A 27914-nucleotide genomic window follows, 5' to 3' on the forward strand; every position below is an offset into this window, starting at 1 on the left:
CAAGGAAAGATTGTACCCCTTTAGGAGGGGTGGCTCATTTATTGCTCAACTGCAGACTTGTTTTTGACATTAAGAAATGTGTGTGTGTGTGTGTGTGTGTGTGTGTGTGTGTGTGTGTGTGTGTGTAGTTATTTGTATCAGGAGACCGTGAACACTAAGTTCCACCAGCTCAGTCTACAGAGGGGTGAACCCACAATAATCAGCCCAGAACGGTACCGACCCACCGGGATTTCTCCCAAACCGCCCGATCCACATCCAAACCGAAGAAATACTGCTCTTGGATATGATAAGCGTGAACTAGATGTGTCCTCTTCCCCTCAACATCACCATTTATAACAATGAAAATGTATTTTCAGTCAAAACCAACAGGCCTTCCCATATATCTGAGCAAGTACTGAGTGTAACCTCCTCAAACAGTGATGCCTTTGTTATCTGTGGCATTTATTTTATGGCAGAAAAACTGATTTGGGCAGTAGAGGTCATCTAAAAGGTGAGGAATTAGCAGCATAAACACAAACCTTGAAATCTCAAATGCGATAAGGAGAGCTTTAAACGGTACTTATTTCGGCGACTTAGGCAATATGTGTTGAAATACAGTCACTCCATCACACATTAATTATTGTGTGTGAAAGGGAACGTTCCACTTTCCACAAGAGGAATGCTGAACTCACTGCAGAAGTCAATTGTGCTTCTTATTAGGTTTTTAAGATATAGGAACCATTGGATACTTCCTGCCTATATAAACACACTCGTTGGATCTGCTTACACAATATCAAAATCATGGCCAAACACATCACACTTACATAACTACCTCTTCTTCTCTCCCTCTTGTCGTCACCGCTAAATTTCTGCATGTTTAAAACAAAAATGAGACTCACTGTTACCTCCTGCAGATATGAATGTGTAGTTCATATTTCTTGACAGTATTTCAGAGGGAACGTGAAAATAGAAATGCAAAACATCCTGTTTTACAAAAACAATAAACCACTTCCAGGTATATCGTTCCAGCATGCGTCGAAGGTCTCTCTCTCTTTTTTTTTTTTTTTTTTTTTTTTTTTTAAATAGCGTGGCTCTATGCTGCCAGAAGCTTCCTTGTAAGCTGGTTTTGAAAATGAATGCCTTTATGTTTTGGTTTGGACCAACTGAATAATTTACTATGTAATTACATACTCTGCAAAAGCCTCTGTGTCCACTCAGGCCCGTTTGGGATTCTCTGTAGCATTGCAGTCACAACCAGAGCCTTGACCAAATCAAAATTCAAACCCACTCTCTAATCAAAAAACTGGAAAACACACATCCAGAGGCAAAGTTTTATGTCTGCATTTTGCTAAATACCCTTACACCAACAATTGGGGTGTAATTTCTGATTTGCAGCTTAGCCAAACTTTTTTTTTTTTTTTTTTCATTTGAGCCACTGCGAACCAGCACTCAGCTGAAACGTAGCAGTCTGCACAAGCGCTTTTGCAAAACATGTCCCGTCATTACAGTTGGCATGAGATTCGCTGAGAAAAATCTCAATATATTGAAGCAAAGTCACCACTGCGGCTGATGGGAAGTACCCATAAAAAAAACACGGAAAAAACTGCTCTCAAGAATGTGGTCATTGTCACACAGGTTTATGCATGATTGTTTAGACCGTAGACTCAAAAATAGACAGCAAAAAGAATGGGGGGGTAAGGTTGCCTTGATGGTAGATCATGTGTATTATAGCTCTCAGCACAGCCTTTAGCCTTTTCGTACTCAAAAAGGCATGAGAGGTAGGATTATAACTCGGGTTGGGTATCGTTTGAATCGATTCCGATTCTCATCGATTCCCAGTTTCAATTCCAATATGATAAAAAAAGAGGTCAAATGTTTAGATAACAAAAATATTTTTATTCTTTTAAGCGTTTACTTTGACTTTTATTGTTTCATTAAAATAACTGACATTCACAAAGTACAATACATACTATAAAAACGCATGATCCACAGTCAGTACAAACATTTTTTTTGTGATTGCTGTGGTATTTGATACTCCTCAGTTTTCTCTTTGGTCACCTTTCCCTTTATTGACAAAGAGACTTGATGTCATGGCTTGCTGGCTGATGACACATCTTGGCTAGGAGACTGCAAGACATCAAACACTGAACTCTTTCAGATTGACTCCATACTGCCATACTGTTTGGTCATATTTGATGTGCAACCTGACTTATAACTAATTAGCTTCCCACATGCATTGCACTTTGCCTTGTCTTTTTCTTTAATAAAGTGAAGCCACACCTTTGAGCATTTTCCGTGGTCCACCTTCCGCTACCGGTGTGACGTTAGCCATTCATGATCATATCTAAACAAATGGACACGCTGTTGCATTGATGCATGACGTAGACAGTTCCTGGCAGGTAGCCAGGTCTTTCCGGATATGTGGAATTTGATTGCAATAGTAAAAGGTTATCGCGTTTAGGAACCGATAAGCATAACCGGAATTCAAATTTTTTTTATGGGTACCCTGTCTGTGGCATTTTGGATTCAGTCCTTATTTGGAACTGCCTTCCGGTTCCCAACCCTACTGATAACTACTAGGTTTGATCTGTTTGAATCCCAGGGACAGCAGGGAAAACACACTGGCTATGTAGCGCTTAGTTAACACGTCCTGCCTCGGGTTGACACTGTGGCTAGCAACAATGTTCATCCATTCTGTATCCTTCGTGTGCCATGTAGAGATATTTGATCTGTAAAACACAGCCTGTTTGACTTACACCATCACTGATGCACATGTATTTTAAATTATAAACATATCAACCTGTTACTGCTGTTGATTTACACATGTGGACTGTTTTTTAAATATAAAAAGGCTGTTGGATAAGGAGGGTTTCACTCACTAAATCACTTGCCTTCTGAGGTCTGTGGTTGATTTGTTTCTAAAGTGTGTGAACCTGTGTGACCTGATCAAGTTATCCACTGTAAAGTACTTTTACACACTAGGTATAGGTAGATTGATACATACCTAAAGTATTGATGCAATACTATGCCTTTTTTGATGATCATTACTATCATCAGTAGGATCGATGCAAAACAAAATGGATCTGTCTCACATTAGATCGCGTCCTGGGCACATGAATCCTCTTTCTAGTGCATAGACTCTCCACTTCTCTGCTGTTGTGTGAATGTGTGCAGTGATCACCTTGTTAGTTCAAATAATTCACACAATTTATTAACCATTAAACACCGTCTTGTGTTTTAGCATGCATGTGATCAAGTCATTAACAGAGAGTAGAATAGGAAAAAGAAATGACTAATGTTTGGCAGATCACTCAGTGATAATGAATGTGTACTCACAAGCTTGTTTATGATGCATTAAACTCATAAAACATGAAAGTACATTAGCTGCCTTTAGTAATAAAAAGTGGTGGTATTGACATTAGTAATCCTGGCCCTGGTGTTAATTAGTATCAGATCGGAATCAGATTTCATAATATCGCCCACCCATGGTGTACACTTGTGTGCATGTTGTCTCTGCACACATCTGTATTTCGCTGCTTGCTGTGAATCTGATGGTAGAGCCACAAACAACATAACAACTGGTAAATCTGCACAAGTGATGCTAAAGAAGTAAGACAGAACATAGAGAAAAGAAGAAAAAAACACTTGCGTGCACGTTGTCTCTGCACACATCTGTATTTCACTGCTTTCTGTGAATTTGACAGTACATCCAAAAACAACATAACAGCTGGTAAATCTGCACAGGTGATGCTAAAGAGGTAAGACAGAAAATAGAGAAAGGAAAAAAAAATACTCAGTGTTGTACTTTTACAAAACCTGAGCTCATATTAGTTTATATAACTTCTAATATTGTGGGGAAATAGATGCTAAGGGATACTAACATGAAATAAAAATAAGATTTTACATGTTGTTATTTCCTGGTTCTACTTTGACCCACGGTATGTGCTCTGTTTGTGAGCACAAGCAGTTACAAGGGATACAGGACATAAGATATTCACCTTAACTTTCATCTGCAGATAAATATTAGTGCCCAGCTAAACAAGGAGGACGAGGGTGTTTTCTCCCTAAATTTCATTGGTTGGTGTGACACTGTCAGAGTATTCCCTCAAAAACTGTCTTTGGTCACCAAAGCTCCAAATTGGTCTTCAGTGGACGAGACTCACAGTGAGATCTAGGAGCTCCATTTTGGCTTGATGACCAAAGATTTCACCACATTTCTCACACGACTGTCAGATTTCATCTCAAAAACTGTCAGATTTCATCTCAAAAACTGTCAGATTTCATCTCAAAACAGCCCAAAATCGCAAAGTGTAAAGGGGCCTTAAGGGGTCAATAAAAGGGCAAACCTGGATGTTAAGGGGTCAAAGGTTACTCATGTGGTTGCTCCATTGACTCTCTAGTGATGCTATTGTATTCACCTTAACCTCACTGTAACTTTACCTTAACATTAAACCAAGACTTCACCTTAAAATGTTATGATTTATGTAACGGGGACTTTCTTTTTGTCTCCAAAAGGAAGACGAGTCCCCACAATGTGACTGTGTTAGCAGATTTATGTCCCCACATCATTAGTAATACAAGTACACACACGCACACACATGCACTGAGCCTGGCATATCATGTTTGATCTTCTCTCCTGATACCAAGGTTCAGCCACTGCTGTCCAAAATGCCATTCATGCTCAAAGATTGGCCCATACGTGAGATGCCCGCTATCAGAGTCTTCTGCACCATGCAGCATCTGGCACGGAAAGGGGGGTATGTTGGATAAAAGTAGTGCACACAAGCTTTAGCCCAAAAAGAGATGACAGGAACTTAGTTTGCTTGAGACTGTTCTCCATTTCTCTAGAATGCTCGTTTTATTACTTAAATGCAACTGACTGCTTGTACTCAGTTTCCACCCTGACATTTGAAGTTAGCTATTTTAATAAAACATAGCTTTGTTACATAAAATGGACTACAAGTTATGTCCTGTCAGTTTTGATACTTTCTTGTCTAGCTCTTCATTTCTGCTTTTGCGCTTCTTTAATACTGCTGATTAATGAATAATTGTAGGCTACTTTTTTTTTTCTTCTACTGTGTATATAGTTGTTTTGCACTCGATGCTTTCTTCAAATGTTGCCAGCGGAGGAATTTAGTTTAATTTATAGCGGAGGAATTCTAATGTTGATCTTAGTGTAAGACATTCTGGATAAAAGTGTTGGCTAAATGCCTAAACTGAAAAATTGAAGACATTGTTTGGAAGTGTTTAAAGAATACTTGAGGAGTACTTGATGTAAAAATTCAAATATTTGTAAGTATGATTAGTCACTTTTGACCTGGCGTGCTGCCTCCAGGAACACACATACCCACACCTACAGACACACACACACACACACACACACACACACACATATACACAGAACAAAAAGAAATTTCTTTTGTCAGGTTGATTGTCGAAGGTGGACTGTCAATTACAAGCATAAGGAATAAGAAAGGAAAATATGCAGGAGGCAAAGAGAAATGTAGCCTTAAGTAAATCATCCTTGAGGTTGAAGGAGTGAAACAGCAGGGAAGACAAACCACAAATACATCACCTTTTAACAAAACCCAGGGTTAGCCATTTCAAGCTAAAGGTTTGGCCAGGGACCAGGCCACAAAGCAAAACCATCCGATGGTGCTCACACACTCCTCCTCCTCCTCCTCCTCCTCCGTCTCTATATGGCTTTGTGTTTGAATGGGCTTTGTTTTGGAAATGCTTTAGGCCAACCATACATTAATAGACTATAAAAAGACTACCACTTGTGTAAGGTTTTACACTTAACAGCCAGCTTATCTCAGTCTGCAGAGTTTCCATCACAACGCTCAGATAAGCATTTGCACCGGCTCACGTTACAAGATCATGCAGGTCTTCTCATGGTCACGTCGAGGCGGTTCGATGTCAATGGAAACCCGCAGGACGCTCATCACCAGAAAGTTCACCGCGCTGTTGACAATGCCACTATAGCAACACTGTCAACTAGGGAGATGCAATCCATGTGGGAGCGAGCTGAGTAATTCTCACTATTTAACGAATTAAAAGCTTCGCGCATGCTCCCCGAATGATCAGGAGTGATCTGATGTTTTAGAGAAATAAACCACATTTGTGAGATTTATTTTTTTCATTCAGAAGTGAGTTTGGAATTGCTTTCATTGAGCCAATGCACATATACAGCTGAAACCACCGAGTTCTCTTCCCAGTCATTTAGAAAACGAGTTTTAAAAGGCCTCAAGTGGTGAACTTCAAATGTTTCAAGGCTGATATTGATATCATTGTTTTTCTATTGAAGCTGTCCATAGCTCATAATTTTCAATGATATTCAATACAGTTCATTAAGATTTAACCATAGTCATGCTCCAAAAAGTCAATATTTTTTATTCTTGACAGCAAAGAAAAGACTCAAGCAGCATTTATACCATAATAAGATGTTAAGGCTCTCCAGTGACCCCCACACAAATGAAACAATTTTAGTTTAGTAGCTCCTTGTAACAGAGATCCATTGCTTTCACAAAGAATGAAACCACTTTCAACCACTATTGTTGCATCTTAGGAAACCTCATCCTGAATCATTTCTCATATATCCAGTCGAAGCTCTTTATCTGTAGTGTACTGGTCGAATCTCTTTCTTTGTTTCCATCGTGCACGCTTACATTAACACTTCCTGGTGTCTTTTTCACACTTTTTAAACATATTTTTGACTCCACAGAGCTTTATTCCACAGTTTAAATGAAAGAATGCAGACTGCTAACGATGTAATTCCTGGAGCCATGCTGTCTGGTCTCAACAGATATACACAACAACACCTTTCCGTATGTCCTTGGAAATGAGAATGTTTGCGTGCCCTAGAGTGTTTGTGTATCACACACTCCTCTTGTGTATATGTAAAGTGACGACTTGACAAAGTGGAAGAAGAAAAATCACAAGCTGCATTTTCTGGTGTTCTTTATTTTCCATCTATGGGGAATGCAAGGACATAAAACACAAATACACCTGCCCCCCCACCCCACAAACCCCTCACCCACACACACACACACTGACAATTAAACAGCTCATTACAACACATAAACATAAATGTGCCGTCTCTCTCACACATACATAAACATGCAATTAAGCGCACACACACACATATGCGTACAGTAAGCATTGCACATCACACGTACATATGTTTGTTCTCATAGCACATACTGTAGAGCTTAGCAAGTTTGGCACATGTTGCTGCGATTGTCATAATCAAATCAGTAGTTTATACCTGTTGGTGCTTAGTTAAATAAAAAGCAGACATTCTCAACAGCACTGTATGCCTTGAAACTGTCAACCTGTCAACAAAGAAAAACAAAGCCAACCAACTGAACAAACTTATCAGCCACAGCTGAAAGAAAAATTTGTTCTCTTTTACCAGCATTGTTTGAAATTCTTCAAAAACACTCACATGTGTGTTGAAGAATCATCGGTGAACTTACAGTATATTTCAGGAGAGGAGAAGAAGTAAAGGATGAGTTTGGTTACACATCCTATACGTTGTCCTGCATATTACACAGCTACTTACCATGTACACAACTCAACTTATATAAAACATTGATCTTGAAAATGTTCCACCCATCTATTAAGCTTTATTATAGATAATCAGTTTCTGCAAAAAAACCCCCCCAAAAAAACAGTTGATCTAAGTTGTGACATCTAAACCATATGTACTTAGAGAAACTGCATCCACAGCCTTAAAAAACAAATCAGTAATCAAAAGCTTTTGGAAAAGATTAAGGATTCTTAACCAGTTTGTTGCATTAACCAATGAAAGCCTTTTGGGAGAAGGCGGCGCCATTTCATTTAATTAACATAAAAAGACATGGCTGAACCCTCAGAATACATGAATCAACCAATCTGAAAAACAACAAAGTGATTAAGTGAATTACAAATGAAAAGCCCAGTATCCAAAGGAATTAAATTCATACTGACTATTTCGCAGCTCACAATTTACAGTCTGTCCCAATGCAGGAAATAGTGTGCCCTTCATGTAGAGAGTTGTAAAGTAAAATTGTGTGGTGGATGGGGGTGTAGCGCATCTGACTTTCTGTCTGCCGTTTTAGTTGCATAACTTTAACCATAAAAGAACAAAAAGTACCCACACACTGCTAAATTGTTCCCAAATCTTCTGTAATTCCACATGGACACGACAACGTTTACACTACTGATGTTTGCTAACCTTAACCGTACCTTTACCATAGCTTATTTACCACAATCTTTCCTTAACTTTAAACATACTGTAGTTGATATGCATGGATGTTGTGGAAAGATTACTGTTTTAAAAATATCACTGAATGTAATCTGAGGTTTTGCAGAATTGTCCAATATTGTTCTGCGTTGCACTAGGGTTGAATCTAAAGATAGGATGAGATATTCTTGTGTAGCGAGTCTGATAATTAAAGGTATCACAGATTTAAAATAACAGACAATCAATGGCCAAGGATTCAAAATGCGTCACTTTAGACAGGTTTTAACTTTAAATCTTTGATGTACTGACCCCGGTTGGTTTAAAGTTGGTGAACTTGAAACCACACCCATCAGCGATGTCCCACTGCACTATAGCGCACTACTACCTTGCATCATATTGTATATCAGCAGTGCATCAGTTATGTAATTTGGACAATGCGACCACTAGATGGCAACAAAAGCAAGATTTTCAGACTTTTGTTGCTTTAATGAATCTATGACTTCATTAAAAACAAAACAAACAAACAATAAAATTCTGGTGTGACTTTTACTAATCTTCTTGCCCCTTGATCATAGCTAAGATCCAACAGAAACGTCTACCAATAAATTACTTTAACTACCGCTGCCTAGCACTTTCTTGTTTTGGCGTGAGAGGCGAGCTTTTTAATCTCTGTTGTCGACTTGCGTCACGATGCTGGCAGCTCACTTGAACTACGGCGCCACTGTTGAACAGTTGAAAGAGCCAGAATTTGAGTACAATCAGGGAATCAGGGACATTGCAGTGCCAGGTGATGAGTCCTCAGGTATTCAGATCTTGTTTTCTGTGTTTGTACCACCAGAGAAAGAAATCATTCTGTCATAGGTGTTAAGAATTTAAACTAAGGTGCAGCATGAAACTTTAAAGTTATTGCTCCTTTAAGTCAGAATGAAGGACGGATAGAGGGACGGGACAGAGGGAAGAACAGATGGATTGATGCATGAACAGATCTCTGTGGAATCTGAACTTTTATTGAACAAAGCAAAACATTATGTCTCTTTAGTGATGGTAACATGTACAATATTGTACATCCTTAACTGGAATTTGTATTATGAGCATATTTTCTTTGAAATTTGTCATCCTCACTCTTCATCCATCGTCTCATGCCTAGCTAAGATTTGGTGGAGGCATCATTAATCCATTCTACTTTACTGTCTTAATCCTGTTGATTATCGCTGCTCGGGTTTGGCCAAAGAAGCTCAGATTTATGTCTTAGTTTGCTCTTGAAGGGTTTTGCCGCTCCCATTGGTTTTGGAGGGAACACTGACTCACCACAATCCTTCGCTCAGGAGTTGTCTGATGAGAAGTTTAACCATCACAAGTCACTCTGTGCAGTTCCTGTGGCAGCTGGATTAATTTGCGACCTCTTTTTTTTTTCAGAACCTGTCCCTTTGTGCAAAACTCTAAAAAAAAAAAAAATATATCGGTCCGCTCCAGATGTTTATGGTTGAATGCAAAAGATGGGAAGTGATAGCATGGATGGAGGCATGTAAGCAAAACCAGAGGAAAAGCCATGAGGAAAAGAAACTGTCCAGATATGTAAACGGTGGTTATGGAACCCTTACACATCGTCTGTAAACCAAGTTTTAAACAATCACGGCTGAATTGAAGTAAAGGAAACACTAAGCATGAGCCATACCAATGTTGTGGTGAAAACAAATGACATTTATGACAACTATTCCAAAGAAAATTAGAAATGCCCATGTGAATTCAACTTCATACAAGTGAGATTTTGTGATTATTATCCATGGAGAACATTCATGGTTTAATATAAACACTCGGTTATCAATTTTACATTCATACTGACCAATCCAACAGCAACATTTACTCTACTGTACAGTATCCAGCCTACTGATTTCTGAAGTATAGAGGACATGTGAGTAAGCACCACTACAGAGTTTATCATTGTTAACAGTGCCTTCTAGTGGTCAACTACTAAACTAATGTGAGTAAATCACTTCTCTATGGATCCTCATGCTGCAAATTCAGGGTTAGATAAAATGATAGCCACGTTTAGGAAATGACTGTTGCCGTTTATCAAGCAGTGAGTGGCTATGAACAACCGTACAGCTTCCTGACACTCTCTTACTGAAGGAAGAAGAAAATCTTCCCTAAAAGCTGCAGAGATGGAAATAACAGCCCTGGTTGGGGCTGATTTAGAGTGCATATGTGGTGCAAGCAAGAGCACACGCTGAAGCAATCAAGCATTATTCTGCATACAGGCTATAAAATAATAGAGACCAGTTGCACTTAAGTTGTCAGGCTGTTGCTTCAAATCTCAGAGTTCGTGACATCCTTCCCCCCATTTTCACTCTTTCTCTTTTTCTCCTCTGCACATGACTCTCTCTCTCTCTCTCTCTCTCATTCGTGTGCGTGCGTGCGTGCTTGTGTGTGTGTGTGTGTGAGAGAGAGAGAGAGAGAGAGAGAGAGAGAGAAAGAGAGAGAGGGAGAAAGAGGGAGAAAGAGAGAGAGAGAGGGAGAAAGGGGGGACATGGTGGATTTCCCTTCTGGCTACATTTGTAACACAAATGGTGTCCAATGGAAGCAACAGGTGCAGGCTTTAAAGGTGACTTATAGACCAGGGCAGGTATCCCTGTTATCTAAACAAACAAACAAACAAAAACAGTTTACTGTGGATGAATTATAAATTGGACGCAACTGAAATAATTGCAAATCCATGCACCTTTTACAAACCATTATGTAAGTGAGTGATTAAATAATGAACACGTAAGTCAAGTGTGAGGCGTGAAACTTTTTTATCTGTTCCGACAACGAATGCAAAGCAGCACTTTAGATTAACTCTGCCTCGTACTTTCCCCGTAGTGAGGATATTCCATTAAAGCCGTGACAATGAGGCAGTTATGACTCAACTAGGGGGTTACCGATGATTTCTTTCTTTTTTACTTCAACGGAAGAATCATTGTGTAAGGAAATGATTTTTCCTTGAATACAGGAATCGCCTACAGTTTTGAAATCCCCAAAATCTGTAGTTCGCACGATTGTATTTTTGAACAGTGATCCAGTGAACTGTCAAAGTTAGACAAAAGTAGTTTCCTTTACGTGCAATTTATCAAGACAGACTTTAAATGTACAACCATTTGTTTCTGGGAATGTCTTTGGGATTTATCTCACACGCTGAGAGGGAGAAAAAAAAACTTTTTTGACACAAAAATAAGATTTTATTGCTGAATTTTGTTAAGATTGAGAATCTTTTTTGTTTGTTTTATTGTTTGGGGCAGTTTCAGTATCTTTAATGAGAATTTGAAGCTGCACAGTACACAGTAAAAAAAAAAAAAAGCCTGCAGGTTTTTGAGGAGTGTTCTGCTGAAATGTTTTGATGAGGGCTGCGTTGGTTTTCTGCTGTTGCCTCTTCCACCTCGGCATCAGTTCAGCCTTCAGGGTGAAAGAGCGATCCTGCTGCTGAAAAAAAAAAAGTTTGGCCGCCTGCCAAGCCGTGGAACAAGTGCGCCTCCCTTCCCTGCTGTTTAGCGTATTCATAGTTAGGGGTTTGGGCTCGGCTGTTTTTAAAAAGGCAAGGCAGCTCTCAAGTTGATCAGTCTGCTCAGGAAACCTCTGTTGGAGAAAGTACTGGAGTCCAAAATTGAAGGGGGAGAGGAGTTGAGATTTTGTGCAGAGAATTGCCTTGCTCCTGCAGAGGACATCTCGGGAAAATAGCACACATATTTTAAATTGGTCATTTTAAGAACTTTTTCACAGTGCACGGCGAAAAGCCTGCAATTAATGTTTTTTTTTTTTTTAAATAGATAGCAACACTCTTGGATAAAGACTCTTGGCTTTAGCTTTAAAAATCGGATTATCTGACTGAGGCATTGTGTTCATTAGACCAGTCCACTTTTTCCCCTCCTCTTCGCATTTGAGGTTTTATGCTATAACTGAAGAGAACACCAACGATGTTTCTGAGTTTTTGCCTCTTGGTGACATTTATCTTGGGGCTGTCCGGGTGCTTGGGCTCATACGTGCCGTGCGAGCCTTGTGACCAGAAGGCGCTGTCCATGTGCCCTCCGGTCCCGGTCGGCTGCCAGCTGGTCAAGGAGCCGGGCTGCGGCTGCTGCCTAACATGCGCCCTGTCTGAGGGACAGGCGTGCGGCGTTTACACCGGGACGTGCACCCAGGGCCTCCGCTGTTTGCCGAGGAGCGGGGAGGAGAAACCCCTGCACGCCCTTCTCCACGGCAGGGGAGTGTGCACCAACGAGAAAGGATACAAACCTGTCCACCCGCCTATAGGTAAGACGCGCACCGGCTGTCCGCCTGAATGCATGCCTGGATCCAAACGATTCCTTGAAAATGTGTGATGGTGCAGCGATTAGTGGCGATGCCAAAGTCTCATATAGACCAGGACAGCAGAGTGTCCACTTTGTAGGCTGTTAATCAGTGTTTGATGACATCTTGTCCCAGGCGGGGATCCATGTGTGCTGATGTGTGGTATTGAAATGTCCGCGGGAGTAAATCAAAGTGAGAGTGTGTTTCATAACTAATTCATTAAATTAGCACATTATTACACATTATTGATTATTTTTCCTCAATTTTGATCCATCACCAGAGGACCCCAGGTGCCCCCCTTCTCTTCCCTATAAAGACCCGCTGCTGTTACACCATGAGTAGCCAGATCCACTGCTCTCTGACAGACCGTTTGTTTGACAGATGGTATGAGGTGCCATCTGATTAACTTTTATCCACTGCCTTGATTAAACTGGCTGCGGGAGCTTATTCCTCCTCTCCTCTCGTGTCTTTGTGGAGACAGAAATGCACCTTGAGTGTGTCGCAGGCTTAGCATCCCACAGTAATGACACTGTTGCGTTAGGCTGCTCTTTATGAATCCTTCCACTAATAGCTCACACGGGGTGAACAAGCTCTCCGGTTGTGGGCTTATTGGTGGCTGTTAATCTGTTTGCGAGCGGCTCGACGCTCCGCTCCGCTAAACGCACATGGTATGTCCCGGCTGAGTTGAGCCTCCTGTGCGGGACAGTAGTGGTCATCCAGCAACACCCGGGAAGAGGTTGACAAGAATCCAGGCAGCCCGCAATTAAGAATGTTCAGTTTCGCTATGATTGTATTTACTGTAAAGTAGAGCAAATAGTTAAACGGATTTATTCCAATAGTTTCCACCGTGCGTCTCCGCTGTTATCTCGACAGAAACGCTTTCAAAACTTTATGAAAATGGGTCTGTGGGCTGCCTGTTTATGTGAGGAATATTGGGAGAAAAAAAGCGTGGAAACCCCAAAGTGGAGTTTACAGGCTACTGCAGATTGCAGCCTTTAATATGCAGCACTGTAACAAGTGTCTGTCAAACCCACTATTTTCCATCCTCATGCCGGAGCGCATCATGTAGTCATTTTTTTCCCTCTATTTTGCGCCTTTCCAATATATCGTACCTAAGTGGTGACATGAAATCTATCCAGGCACGAGGGAAAAATATAGTGTATATGTGGGCAGGAATGGGGTGCTACTTCCCAAAATTTTGGTCTTGTCATAGTGGAATTTAGATGGTAGATTTAGGCTGCAGGCTACCCCTAGGATGGTGTTTAGAGTCGGATTACTACTAAATCTGTATGCGTGAGAGAGAGAGAGAGAGAGAGAGAGAGAGAGAGAGAGAGAGAGAGAGAGAGAGAGAGAGAGACAGAGAAAAGAGAGAGATAGTTAGACAGAGGGAGAACTGAGTTGAGCCAATGGTTTTTGAATGATTTAAGACATTTCTTGGTGTAGCAGAGAGGTTCACTGTCACTCAAGAGGTTTAGCAGCTTGTCAACAACTAGATAAGTAGGTGGTAACCACAAAGGTTTTGGCTATGAGCCACATTCTATAAAATAGGCTGCCACTGGGCTCATTTTGGCTGCGGACAGTCATTAGGATATTTGCACCCAGTGAGCAACCAGCACCCCCTCTGTCTATGAATACCATTGTTCTAAAAATACCCTGCAAACCTTATAGTTTCCAAAGCAACATTAACTGAAATGATTTAGAGGTATAGGATATCAATCCTGTATGTCTGTGTCCAGCTCATGTGTGTGTGTGTGTGTGTGTGTGTGAGAGTGAGTGTGTGTGTGCTCTCACGTATACTTGGGCGGGGCTGTGTGGGTGTCTGGGTGTGCATTGTGTGTGATTGTTGTGAGTGATGACACCTCAGGCAGTCTTGTCTCACAAACACACACATACACACACACACACACAGACAGACAGAGAGGGAACTTGACTTCTTTGTTGGCCCACAGAGGTAATCAGAGCATCTTTTCCTGCCTCTGGCAGTGCATTCATTGCATGGGCGCTCAGTCACAACGCAGTGATTCAGCAGAATGCCTCTGGCTCTCTCTTTCCTCTCAAGGGCCTTCTGTCAAACAGCTCCACGGATGGGAGCTGGTGAGGTGAGCTTCTAGTTTCCTGTGGTGTGGGGTTGCAGCTGTCTGTGTGCTGTATCAGCTGAGAAAGGCAAACACAGGGAGGAGGAGCTCATGTGTCCACAACTCAGGAGGCCACGAGAGCTGCAGCCTACTAAATATTGACTGGGGCAGCCAAACAATGGGAGCGAGGAATCTTTGCTATCCTACAGTCCTCTCTCTCTCTCTCTCTCCCCCCCCTCCCTTTACTGCTCATGTAAGAAAAAGAATGCTCACCATCACTCTGTGTCTGGGTTCAGGTCCCAGCAGTACATTAATTCATGTTTTGCTCTTGCACTGTGATCCCAGGAGTTGCTTGGATTGTAAGGCACAGGAGGTGGTACATGCTTTGGGGGCACTCAGACTTTGTTAGCCCCCTAGGAGTGAATCAGACCCTGGAAAGCTTGCCAACAGATATGACTTCATGGCAGCAGGCCCCTCGTCCTTCAAGCTACTGAAAGGGCCTTATGTTCTAACAGATTGCTCCTTGCCAAGAAACAAAAGATGATTAGGGGGTGGTTCCAAATCCAGAATACTTGACTCACACATGAACAGAAATACTATGCCCCTTATTAGCATAGCAACAGGAAACCTGGTGCCTTTACTGACAACTTTAATACTTTACATTTGTCTTGGCTCTTTGAATGTGTGTAGATGCAGTTTTAACTTGTTGCCAGACAGTTTCTGAGTTATTTCAGCCACATTCTTAATAGTTAGTGGTTTTTCACATGTCACATGTCTTTGTCATTAATATTTACAATCATCAGCAAGTCAAGCAACTGCAGACTTCTGATGCATGTTTGCCAGAGAACTTCACATATGTCACACTGTTGCCTTCTCATTTGTAAGCACCATACAGAATCACTTGTCATCACATACTTTTAGAAAGCGATTCAACTTTGAGAATTACCATCTGCTTTTTCCATGTCCACAATGTCACTGACACAGCTGGTTATTGGGTTGTAGCCGCGAAACTAAAGCAAGTGGTAAAAAGTTGATTCTCTCTGACCGTACACTTAGACTAATGGCAACCAGCCACCATGTCTGCTGTAGACGTTGCGTGCTCCTACAGACATGCCACGTTAGATATAGCTCTGGTCACGTGTGGTCCCAGCTGCCTGACAGCTTCATGATGGTCTCATGCGAAAGGAAAGACTGTATGTGGCTTTCCATCCGTCTCACCTTGAACATCTGAGACAGTGCAGTGAAAGCTTAGCATGCTGCAACTGATCTGTTGCAGGTGCTAGGAGAAATATTTGAAAGGTCATTTTGTCAAGATATCACATGAGGACTTCAAGGAAAAGCACACAAGTCGAAGAAAATGTGATGCCAAGAAAAGGTAGATACTTGATGTACAACTGGTTTTGTCTGCACATAAAATTTTGTGGTACAGTGTGATCATAGGGACAGTCTACAGCACTGGAGCTGTCGTTGGAAAGCCAATAACCTCTTTGGCACACTTGCCTGATTTCTCCCTGTAAAAATTTACAGTGGTATTTGTACAGCTCATTGGTCACTGACACCTAGCCTGCTAGTGGCAACAGCTGCGAAAGAAATCAGCACTCACTGTAGTCTTTCTCTGTTAGGAGCATGGGGTAAAAAAATGTAAAAAAAAAAAATCATGGAGGGCCACATGCTGGGCTTTAAAATGGTATCACATGAAATCAGACTTGACCTGTGTGCTGTAATATCACCACTAACATCTGGTTACATGTAGCATAGTGGGAGAAAGGACTGAGCAGCTGAAATCATCTCATTGTCCTCACCCCAGAGAGGAGTCTAAGTCTTTGAAATTTCCAAGTGTGAGCAGGATATAAAATAGGCCTCTTAGTTTCTGAGGATTGGGAAAACAATAAAGGCTCTTGTCATGTTTCTGAAATGTAGCTGTTACCCAGAATGTGAGACAGGTGGACGTTTTATTGTTCCCCGTTCTGGTCGGTTAGCACATCTTCGGCATTGAACAGTGCTTCCTGCGAAATGTTTCAACTTTATATAAGCTGTACTGTATCATTAATGATTCACAGTGTTGATAACATTAGAAGCATGAGAAGAAAAGCATTTCAGTATAAAAAAAATATGTTAACTTCAAATGATGTATTTATTATATCACATAAATAGGCAGTTTACCCTTCGCGGAGTGTGCTGTGAATCATGCCATTATACTGTAAACCCCACAAAGCAAGTGTTAACCACGAATTAATGTTGAAGCTAGTTCTTCAACCGCCGTGATGTTTCTTTTTATACTGCTCGGAGATCAGCTTTATACGGTACATCCAGGAGCGTTCGACTCTCGCCAAAATAGCTGCTTCTGCCACTGAGGAGTTAGAACATAGTCACACCCAGCAATTGTGTTGTGGTGTTGGTGACCCAAAAGGAGGTTGCGTCCGTCCATGTGGCTTGTTGAAAACCCAAACTCAGATGTGGGATGAGACCTCAGACCAAAATTATGAATGTACAGTACAACGGCCATGCGCATTACTCTGATAATGTACTTTTCATATGACTGCGTGCAACATGGACTGTGCATTTATTTGCACTGCCGGAGCTGTAAACAGGTCAGACAGTTTGTTACATACAGCAGCATTTCCCTCTTGGAATTCTTGCATCCTCTCATAAGTCCTGTTTTGCAATTTATAATCCTTGAATTGTTCTTGTTGCTATTTATACCATGCATTCAGAAACGCAGGAAACTTTTTGATTGTAATAAACATATTCTGTATGCACAATACCATGGGAAGAGTTATTTCCTGCATATTGAGAAGCTGATTGAAACCAAGTACAGGGCCGAACAACAGAAATTCCATTCAAACAACAGGATATAAAGGTCCAAACATAATTCCCTTAGACTTGTGGACATAACATTAGATAACATGCATATTTTCTTACTTCTCTAACTGGTTTGGAATGGAGCTCTTTTCAATGATCAGTCTCAGTCTTTGTGCACTGCTGTCAAGTCATGTGCACAAGGTGTAATTTATCAGCTGTTCAAATCAAAACCAATGCCACCAAATGAAAATGCAACTGACTGTCCATGTCATTGTTTTTGTTTTTTTTTACTCCAGTGATACAGACTTTGTCAGTTTAACTGCAAATTCTTTTGCTGCCACAGAGTTCTAGCAGTGGTTACTTTGCCACAATTTAGAAAAACCTCTTTGACCCATATTCGTTTAGTCATCAGGACCCAACTTTTGTGCTGCTGCACACACACATCCTCAGTGACTTGCAAAACTCCACAGCGGGCCTGGTTTGTTCACACCTCCCTCCCTTTCTGCTCTAGAAACTGCAGGGTTATCAGGCCATGGCCTTGCCTTCAAATATTAAGTAGCGGAGGCAGTCTAAGGCTGAAGGATGGTTTACTAACGTCATGCTTTATATGACACAGGCCCTCAGGCTCATTTATCCCTATAATTATCTTGTCCTACCCCCTGTTGAGATTAAACAGCACCTCTATTCACTACTCTCTTACATCTTGTAAAGATGTAATTTCAGATGCTGCACTGAGACTGACTTAATCAAAGGCAGGACGTAACAAATGTGGTGTAATGCTGGGAAATCCAATGAAAGGTGGAAGAATCTATTGTCCAGGCTTTTTCTAAATGGTATTATTATGGTCTTACAGATCCAGTAGAGAGAAAAATCCAAAGAAGGGTAGCTTATCTTTCATGTTTGGACCGTTGCCTGTAAGAAACTTGGGATATTCATGAAGCATAATTGTGTGCAGATGTTAATTTTTAAACAGAGAAGTATCAGGTGCACCTCCTTTGGCTACTCTGCCCCTCTTGTCCTAATGAAATCTTTAGCTCGAGCAGAGGGAGAGAGATAGCAGCACAGCTTTGGGCTCAGCTGAATGGAAGAGCGGCACATGACTTGGCTCACTTGGCTTCTGTCCAGCATCTTGGCTGAGTTTCAGGAGTTAAACGCAGACCCTCTAAGCCTCCTTTACAAGCTGGGTACCCTGAGCATGGAAAAACTGAGATTCTGCAGCTGCACCGAAGAGCCCACTTCAGAAAAGATGAATTTGGTGATTTTGTGAGTGGAAGAGAAAAGAAGTCAGACGCTATTGTGTTTACAAAAGCTACACTCCATATTGTCGGCTGAGGATGGCACAATCGACAACACTACAATATCAATTCATCAGCTCATACCTTCATTTGCACTCAAGGTTCATTTTTGTGTAGATTCAAAACCCTTTCCACCCCAAACGCTGTTCTCAGACAGACGTTCTCTCAAAGTGACTGACTTGTGGGCCATGGTTCAGACCTCTGGGCATTTTTATGCTCATATGAGACACATGAAACAAGAATGCATGTTAAAAAAACACAGTCTGTATCCTTTAACAGCATATTTCATTGCCAAATATGTGGCTTTTTAATCAAGTGCGCTGAGAAATTATTGGACTGTACAGCAGAAAAAAATAGTTTTTTCCACAGTGGTCACATGCATGGTGTACATAGGAATGCTTGTTTGACGTATTTATTTATAGCAAGTAATAGCCTCGTAGTCTGAGCGGGGAGACACAAGGACATATCTAAACACAAACCAAGGCCTGCCAAGTCATGAGTTGTGAGATTAATTTCAAAGAGACGGCAGTGCAGCGCAGAAGCCAAAGACCCAATTCTGGTAATCACCCTGCCCCCCCCTCCCCTACCAGAGACTCCAGACGCTCATGCTGTGTCAGGCTCTTTGAACATCAGTTTCTCGGAGTTCGTGTCCTTGTTACGTCTCAGTGCCTTTCTCCATGGTGGCTGTGTACTAACAGGCCAGTCCGCTAAGTTGGCATCTTGTTAAATCATATTTTCCAACGTATTCTCTCAGTTCCATGCCTATATACAAGTATGGAAGTTGATTTGTCTTTCAATAGCAGTTGGCCTATAGTCTGTAGCCAACATTCCTCTCTGGTTCAGTGCGTCTGGCCCTGTGCACCACGGCGGGTTTCCTTGTCAGATAAATATAACCAGGGTCATCCACTGGCACCATCGCTTCAGCCAGTTGGGGCCTGGCAAAGTCCCCACAATAACTCTGTACTTATGGTACAGCTAAGCCAAGGGGGGAGCAGAGGGCTTCTTTCTGTGGCCTCAAAGCACCTCTGGCTGGGGGTCCTGGCTTAAGAGGCTGAGCCCCAAAGATAGGAGGGGGGAGGGAGGGGCTAGGTTAAGGATAAAGGACCTCAACCTGTGAATATCCTATCAAGATGGACTTTCAGATCTCTGAGACTATAGTGCCCCCTGGGGGAGTTATAATTACGTTTAAGAACTGCATAAAATGTGACAGAAATGTACAAGCATTTATATGAGTCCACAGAGCAACTGGATTTTCCTCCATTTGACATTTGAATCGGTTTAATACGGACACGTCGCTATAAAGTTACTGCACTCAGAGGCCTTGGTCCCTCCTGAAGTTTAGCAGGCCAGATAACGTGTTAGCAAATTTTCCAGGCACAGTGTAGGCAGTAATGCAACATCTGATGCAGTTTTCCCAAGTTGTAGAGTCCTTACAAACATGTGCTGCCTCGTGTATCTGCACATACTGTATGTGTAACTTCAACTAACTTTAAGACCAACAATTCTCACTGAAAAACACTGTACTTAAATACATCAGACAAGTTGTTGTTTGTAGATTATTAGACAAATATCAAAATATATCGTACTTTTCTTGTTCTCATGGATACAGATCAGCTGTAACTTGTCTATGAATGGATTTTATAACCATACAATAGAGCATTTGAGGGTTGGACAGTGGGGTTGGCTGAGAAAAGATGAGTTTAAACTCCTGTGTTAGCTGTAGGAGTTCATCAGCTGTTGACTGAGCTCCAGCCTCCCCTACTCTGTAAACATATGGGAAGCAACATTTGGTGGTGCAAACCCCCGAAAAGCACCTGGTATTGTATTTATGTTGGAAGGACTAACAAGCCACAGAACTTCACAAATTATGCAGTCAGTAAATTAACATAACAATCAGTATTATCAATACTGATTGTAAAATATTGCAAACATAAATAACATCTCTAAATTTGACTAGTTTATCATAATACATGATTAGAAATATGTTTGATGATGTATTACCCTTTACAGAGCAATTCTGCATTCCTGAATTCCACATCATAGTTCCAATAAAATTTTAAGAGCAGTTTCATCACGAAATAACCCCGACGAACAGTAATTTGAGTTTGGTGTAGGCTGCTGCCAGTGTAACCCATGGGCAATCAGTCTTTGCCTTGTCAATCACCATTTTGCCCAAAACTGAATCAAACTTCAGACTTAAAACTTGCAGTGTCCTCAGGTACTATTTGCTAGAGTCTATCATGAAGTCAAGTACTTCTAGACACAGAGAACAATGCACAAGATCATAGTGAATGTCATGAATTACTGATAAACCTGCTGTACACTACCAGCCCAGCCCCAAACACCAGACAGACAAAGGAAGTCTCTAGCTGGTGAACATAGTGGAGGATTTAGCAGCTAAAGAGCCAGATATGTTTCAGGCTAGAAACATGACTCCAAATGGATGCTAATGGCTGCTACATTTGTAAATAGCCAACCACTTGCTAACATGTGTGCCAGAGCAACATTATGAGGTTGATAATATGTCCATTTTGTGAGCACAGATTGATCTGCTGCTCCAATGTGACCAAATAATCAATTAATGTTGCTTATAATTTTACAACACATACTCCACCTCAATTAACCAAAGGGCGTAGTGGTTTAAGATGTAGACTGTGTAATTGCAATGTCCCCAGTGACCTTTGTTGCATGCCATGCTCCATCTCTCTCTTCCCATTTCCTGTCAGCTCTCTACTGTAATGTAACAAAAAAAGATTAAAAAGTAAATTAACTAGCAAACAGACATCTGATAAACACGGCCGGATTAACAACTGGGCAAAATGGACAACTGTCCAGGGGCCCCAAAGGCCCAGGTTCACTGTCTACATAATCTAACTGCTTGATTAATTGCACATTTGTTATCATATAATATCAACTATGGTGGGACTCTGTGTCAAAATCTAGTTTTAAGACCTGAATTGTTTTTGTTTATATTTTTCTCATTTGTTATAAAATTAAGTTTTATCAGAATGCAGACAAAAAATGAGGGCAAATTGGTATTATTCTATCATAGGAGTACTGTTAGGCTGTAACAAATGATTATTTTCATTATTAATAGGTCTGGTAATTATTTTCTTTAATAATCGATCGATTGTTCGGTGTACAAAGTGTCAAAAAATTGTGAAAATTACAATCATTATTCCCTGAAGTCCAAGTAAACGTTACACATGTTAAAAATGACTAATATGATCATAAGAGGTTAATCCGACCATGCTGATAAAAACATTGTTTTTGATGACTTATATGTATATATGTATAATATTATATGTATTATATACATCAATGATCTGTCACAAATTGTCAGTTTATGATTTAATCACAACGTCACTCAGAGCTGCCTTCCTTACACATACCATATTAAGATGTCAATGCATTCATGTAAAGCTTTAGCCTGTTCAATGTGATATGTGATATTAACTGACCATATATTTATTTGTTCCGGTGTAGATCGTGAGTCTCGAGAACATGAGGACACACTGACCACAGAGATTACAGAGGAGCTGCAGCCAGCTAAAGTGCCACTCCTTCCCAAAGACATTGTGAACAGTAAAAAAGTTCACGCGCTGCGCAAGGAGCAAAAGAGGAAGCTCGGCAAGCAGCGCTCCATGGGATCCCCTATGGACTACTCACCTCTGCCCATTGACAAGCACGAGCCTGAATTTGTAAGTATTGAATATTGGTGGTGGATGTTAGTTTGAAAGCACTGTTGTATTGAAGATTTTTGACTTTGGCGACTACTAGTGGTAGTAAAAAGCACTGTGGCAGAGAGCATTTCAAGCTGCTCTCATGTGGCAACTTACTCAATTGTTAAATTTTAATTTTAATATACTAAAATATACTTATATTGAGATTGAAGGAAGTGATTGTGAACTTCAGTCCCTTTGCATTGTTGTTCAACAGTCTTAATTAACTTAATTAACTTCTCACTTTCCCAACACAGAATGGCCTCTAATTATCGTGTTGCTGGGTTGTAACACTGTGCTGTCTTTCCCCAAAGGGTCCTTGCAGGAGAAAACTGGATGGTATAATTCAGGGTATGAAGGACACTTCTCGTGTAATGGCTCTGTCTTTGTACCTTCCCAACTGTGACAGAAAAGGATTCTTCAAACGCAAGCAGGTGAGTTCGCTTTGTCTTTGATTTTTGCGCATTTTACATTAAGATGGCTCTTCAAATATATATTTTTTTACTTTGGGGTGATTTTGATTTTGTTGTCTACTCATTTTCCCCACCATTGCGTGTGCTGCACCTTTAAGGCTAAGTCACACTAGCTTTTAAAACTGCAATATTTTGCAGCTCTGTCAATTAATGTATTTGCCACATTTAGTGGATTAGCTCACAGGAGCGAAGTACTGTACATCTGCGCAAATCTTTTGTATCAAGTTCAACATTGGTGAACTCTGACATGCTAATTTGAACCTTGACCAAGTCATGTTGACAGTGCTGACCTTTGAGGGAATGGAGACTGTCCAAAATGGAGGAAGCTATCATAGCTTATTAGCTGTGTTGCACAACTCACTTTTAACTTCCTCTGTCACAAAATAGGAATAGTTTACAGAAAGAAGTTAAAATACATCTTTTGAAAAAACTGTCTGAATTTATTGTACCATTAGCAACCAAGCTAGTGGTAATGATTGTGACTGACTAGTGGTAGTATTTTCCTGGCTGGCTAGCACATTAGCTGATAGCCCATCATCTATTTTCTGACAACAAACAGATGAACTTCACTGTGCCTCTTGACCGGGGGCCTTTACCTACACCTACCTTTGTAGGGGAAAACTGGGATGAAAGTAACACTTTTCAGATAAACGTCATTTTAAAAGATAACGTTACAGACAGAAACTAATTTTCATTGTGTTCAACAACTCACATGTGTGTTCTATCAATACCAGGTGCTATTTTGTACAAATGTGGAACGACTTCGGTATAACTGACTTTGAACAGAGGTTGCACATTACTTTCAACCCTGTCAGTTGGGACAAAAGTAACACAATGCTATAAACTTGAATTGTTTAAATTATTCTTGTTTTGTTAAAAATATCTGACAGTGTTCTTGTTAATATGTAATTGCAAAATTTTCAATTTCATCAAAAGTTTTACAACAGTATGAACAGTATAACTTTTAAAGAAAATTCACAGTATAACAGTCTAAAAATAACACATTTCGTTTGCTGTCTTACTAAGATAAATTCCCTTTTTTTATTCTCTGTCACAGTTGTGACAGATATAGTGCTCTGCGCCCTCAGTACATGCCTGGTGGGACCAGTGCAGACAAAAGAGACACTGCACCCACACTTCCCCAGGCAAGGAGGAGCTGAATGTCTCCCCACACATAAGACATTCCTCAACCTTGTCCTGGGAAACTGTAGGTGCAGTGTTTTGATCAGAGTAGAGCTTGCTCTAACACACATACAAAAGAAACAGCTGTTACTATCATCCCGACAATGACTCCCGACAGTTAAACCTGACTTACTTCAATACTGAAAACAATTTTTCAAGTAAAACACTGCGACACTATGACATATCAACGATTTTTCATGTGGATATGCTTGCATGGGCTCGGAGAATATCACATTGTTACTTTCATCCCCTGTTACTGTCATACTAGCTTTCCCCTACCATCTTTTATCTATTTCCCTCAAACTATATCCTGTTTTCTGGCCCACAGTGCAAGCCATCTCGCGGTCGCAAACGAGGCATCTGCTGGTGTGTGGACAAGTATGGCGTTCAGCTCCCGGGGACAGATTACAGTGGAGGGGACATTCAGTGTAAAGACCTGGAGAGCAGCAACAACGAGTGAAAAGGGGAGGACCGCCCTCTACCCCCACCCCCCGCCCCCCTAACCACCACGTGACCCAGGGCCCACACCTCCTCTCTGAATCACACCTGTATGCGCCGCTCTCACTACAAGATTTTTGTTTTTTCAAATTGAAAAAAAAAAGGAAGAAAAAAATCCAAACGAAAGAACAGGCTGAAAAAAAGACACCTGTATTTTTTTCTTTTCTTTTCTGTTGTTGACCAAGCACTCATCTCCGAATGAGGGGAAAAGTCCCAGAAGATTTACTAGATCCCTTGACTATTGCTCATGGGACCCCTTGTGTGAGCCGGGTCCCCTGGCTGCAGATCCATGAAAATATATGCACACAATGGATATATTTTTATAGAAACTGGGGGTTTCAATACAACACTTTGTATGATGTAAAATTAACATAAAATAATTGTGAAGAAAAAAGCATAAGGCACATTGATTGAAAACAGTTATATTTTAGGCTGTTGAATCAGATGCCACTGTGGAACTGACGATTGGCAGAGTAATTTTTTTTTTTTGTCTGTTTTCCAAACAAAAAAAAAAAGAAATGAGAGATAGGGATATGCTGTAACAGTTGACTCTATCTGGGTATGTGGTTCTGTCAGAGCACTTATAAATAGGGGAACCTGCTAAGATATGTGTAACTTCACAAAATAATGTGTGCATGAATGAGTGTATGTGTACAGTGCGAATGCGTGGTATCAGCCTGTGTTGGTGTACGATGGAGTGAGCCTATTACAAAAAGAATGTCCTTTTTTTCTTTCTCTTTTGTTTGATTTTGTCACAACAAGTATTGCTAGCGCTTGAGGTGGTCTTGGGGCTGGCCTTCTCTAAAATGTAAAGTATGTCTCGGGACACGGAGCGTTCAGAAACAAAAGAGTAAGCAGATCGTTACAGATGAACCTATGTAAGTGGCTCTTTGACAATGTAGCTAGCCTGATATGCCAACTGTGCCTATTTGAACAGACACTGCCATGCAGGGCGACACAGAGCTTAGAGAGCGCTGACTCTATACTGGTGAAATAAAGATTACAGTTTTCAGCTTAAGTGATGGGACTCACTTCTGACTTTGATCTTTTGAGTTGAGTGCATAATCAAACTTGCCAAGTCAGGCCGGTTGCTTCTCTGATTCAGTTGTGTGAAGTGTAGTTTTGTATGGTTTTGTTTGTGCTGTTTTCTTTGCCTTCAGTGAAGTAAAGACCGCCCACTTTTGAGCCATGTTCCTTTATCAAATGGTTTCCCCTCAGTACTGCTACTACAGTGTAACCATGGTGTATTACTTTTAAATATAGTAATTGAATGTTGTTTTTCCTGTAGAAACAAAGTATGACAACAATTTAATTGTGCTTGGAAAAAAAAAAAAAGATTTTAGCCTGTAAACGATTTCAATAGGTCCTCCATGTAGCTTGTCTGGAGAAGGACCCAGAGTCATTTGACTCTATGGCAGTCAAAGAAGCTAACTCTCTGGAAACCTTCTGCCGACACGCCTCCATGCAAAGTTTATCTGCTTACGTACAATTAAGGGGATCATGATCAAAACAAAAAGGTTACAGGTTATAACAGGGTCATTTAAGTAGAGTTGTTCTCTCTCTGTGTGCAAGTCACAGTGCCTTCCTACATGCAAATACATTTTAATAGTGACGTGAAAGTGACGCAGGGCAGTTTCCTTTTTCAGACAGCCCCTCACTGGGACTGACACGTGTTATGACGATAAAAAAGGTCTAGGTTTAGTTCTGATAAGGAGAAGAACAATGAATGTGGTAGGTCCTTTGAATGGTTTCGGCAACACATTGCGAATCCATTTGTGATCTCCACCTGTACCTCGGGGGCAATTCTGATCAAGAATGATTTGTGAGGAACTGTTGTGTAACTGCACTCAGTTAAACCTCCCTCTTCTCTTTCTTTGACAACCAATAAGCTAAGATTCTTGCTTTTTCTTGTGAATGCCAATGTATATGATTGCCAGAGAGGGGAGTCCAAAGGATGTGTGGAGGTAAACGAACCATTTCCTTTGTTTCAACAAAAGAGAAATGATATGTGCATCCAAAATGGCTTCCGGTTGTGAATATATTATCAAGGTCTCCTTGCCCCACTTCCAACACCAAATCCACACTACCACTTTCGAAACAAAAAAGCAGCTTGCACTTATTTCAGTTACTCACTATTGATATTGATACACAACAACGTCCTAAGATGTGGTATCATGAAGTTAGTGGAACACAAAAAAAAAAAAAAAAAAAAAAAAAAAAACAGCCACAAAAGCTAAATGTTGTGTTATTTTGTGCTTACCTGTTAAAGGTGGTGCTTTGAGGTAATATTTGTTGACAGGGGCTGTGCAGCCCATGCCTGGGACCTCCAATACAGCAACATCTTTTAGGGAAAAATAGATCGAAAGTAACACACAGCTAGAGATGTTCTCATGGCCTATTGCACAGAGATGAGCGGAAAGATAGAGAGGGGGAAAGAGATAGAGGAGAGAGGAAAGAGGAAGAGCGAGCGCCATGGGCAGTGGTCACAATCAGGGCCTAGCCACTTCCCCGATACGGGGTCACCAATTGCATGACATTAGATACAGTTAGCAAGACAGTTACCAGGAGTCATGGACCGCAACCAGGAGAGTATTGAGTTCCAAGTTCATTTTAATACTCTTGAGTCCAAAAACAGTGAAATATCTGATATCTGGGACCAGTTATTGTCTAGATTCATTAAGGGTGTGAATACTTCAAAGTTCCAGGTATTCATTTCTTTTGTTTGGATAGCAGGTTGAGGTTCAGGGTTAAAAAACAAAAAAAAGTCTCTCCTTTAGTAATGTCAGTGACTTCCTGTTTCCCACACCTGTTTGCGAGTAGTGACTTCCTCAGGTTTCTCATCTCCTACATGGTTTGAACTCATCTTCACAATTCATACTTCAGTAGTACAGTAACTACAGCTTTTTTCTGAATACATAACACTTTCTGGATGTAATGAGACAATAAAATTGGTTATCATAATTTGGTGTTCACTGGCTTGTGAAATAGACCCATCGGTGGCAGGAGGACAGTGGGAAATAAAATGGTCAGTATTTGGAACTACATAAGACAAATAAGAAAAAAAGACAAAAAATCTCAAATTATTAAAGTGAATATCACTGTGTAATATTTATTCAACTTGTAATTTATGTACTCTTTTAACCTTTGTCTTTTTTTGTTATGACAAAGCATTTATTTAAATAAAGTTATGTATTCATTTAATCACTCTGGTGAGGTTTTTTATTGTTGTATTTGTAAAAGGAATGAGTAACCTCTAAATTGACTTGAAATGTACAGTTTGAAGTGGAATCATCCTGATAGTAAGCACTGACTAATCTCCAAGGCTCGAGCTGATAAACCTCTTA

General features: G+C 40.7%; 1 protein-coding gene across 1 annotated transcript; it reads left to right on the forward strand.

The window, feature by feature from the left end:
- Window positions 1-11738: 11738 nt before the first annotated feature.
- On the forward strand, window positions 11739-27771 carry igfbp5b (insulin-like growth factor binding protein 5b). Its single transcript, XM_042427294.1, has 4 exons — window positions 11739-12487; window positions 22182-22396; window positions 22732-22851; window positions 24401-27771. The coding sequence occupies exons 1-4, from the start codon at window positions 12154-12156 to the stop codon at window positions 24530-24532; spliced, it is 801 nt and encodes a 266-aa protein (XP_042283228.1). The 5' UTR covers window positions 11739-12153; the 3' UTR covers window positions 24533-27771.
- The last annotated feature ends 143 nt before the right edge of the window (window positions 27772-27914 follow it).

This window comes from Thunnus maccoyii, chromosome 11 (assembly GCF_910596095.1).
Source record: "Thunnus maccoyii chromosome 11, fThuMac1.1, whole genome shotgun sequence".
NCBI lineage: Eukaryota > Metazoa > Chordata > Actinopteri > Scombriformes > Scombridae > Thunnus > Thunnus maccoyii.

Excerpts from the sequence above, each read along its gene's own strand:
- igfbp5b (XM_042427294.1), top strand. The coding sequence starts at position 12,154 with ATGTTTCTGAGTTTTTGCCTCTTGGTGACATTTATCTTGGGGCTGTCC. Across the intron at positions 12,488-22,181 it reads ACCTGTCCACCCGCCTATAG|ATCGTGAGTCTCGAGAACAT; the intron begins GTAAGACGCGCA and ends GTTCCGGTGTAG. Across the intron at positions 22,852-24,400 it reads GATTCTTCAAACGCAAGCAG|TGCAAGCCATCTCGCGGTCG; the intron begins GTGAGTTCGCTT and ends TCTGGCCCACAG.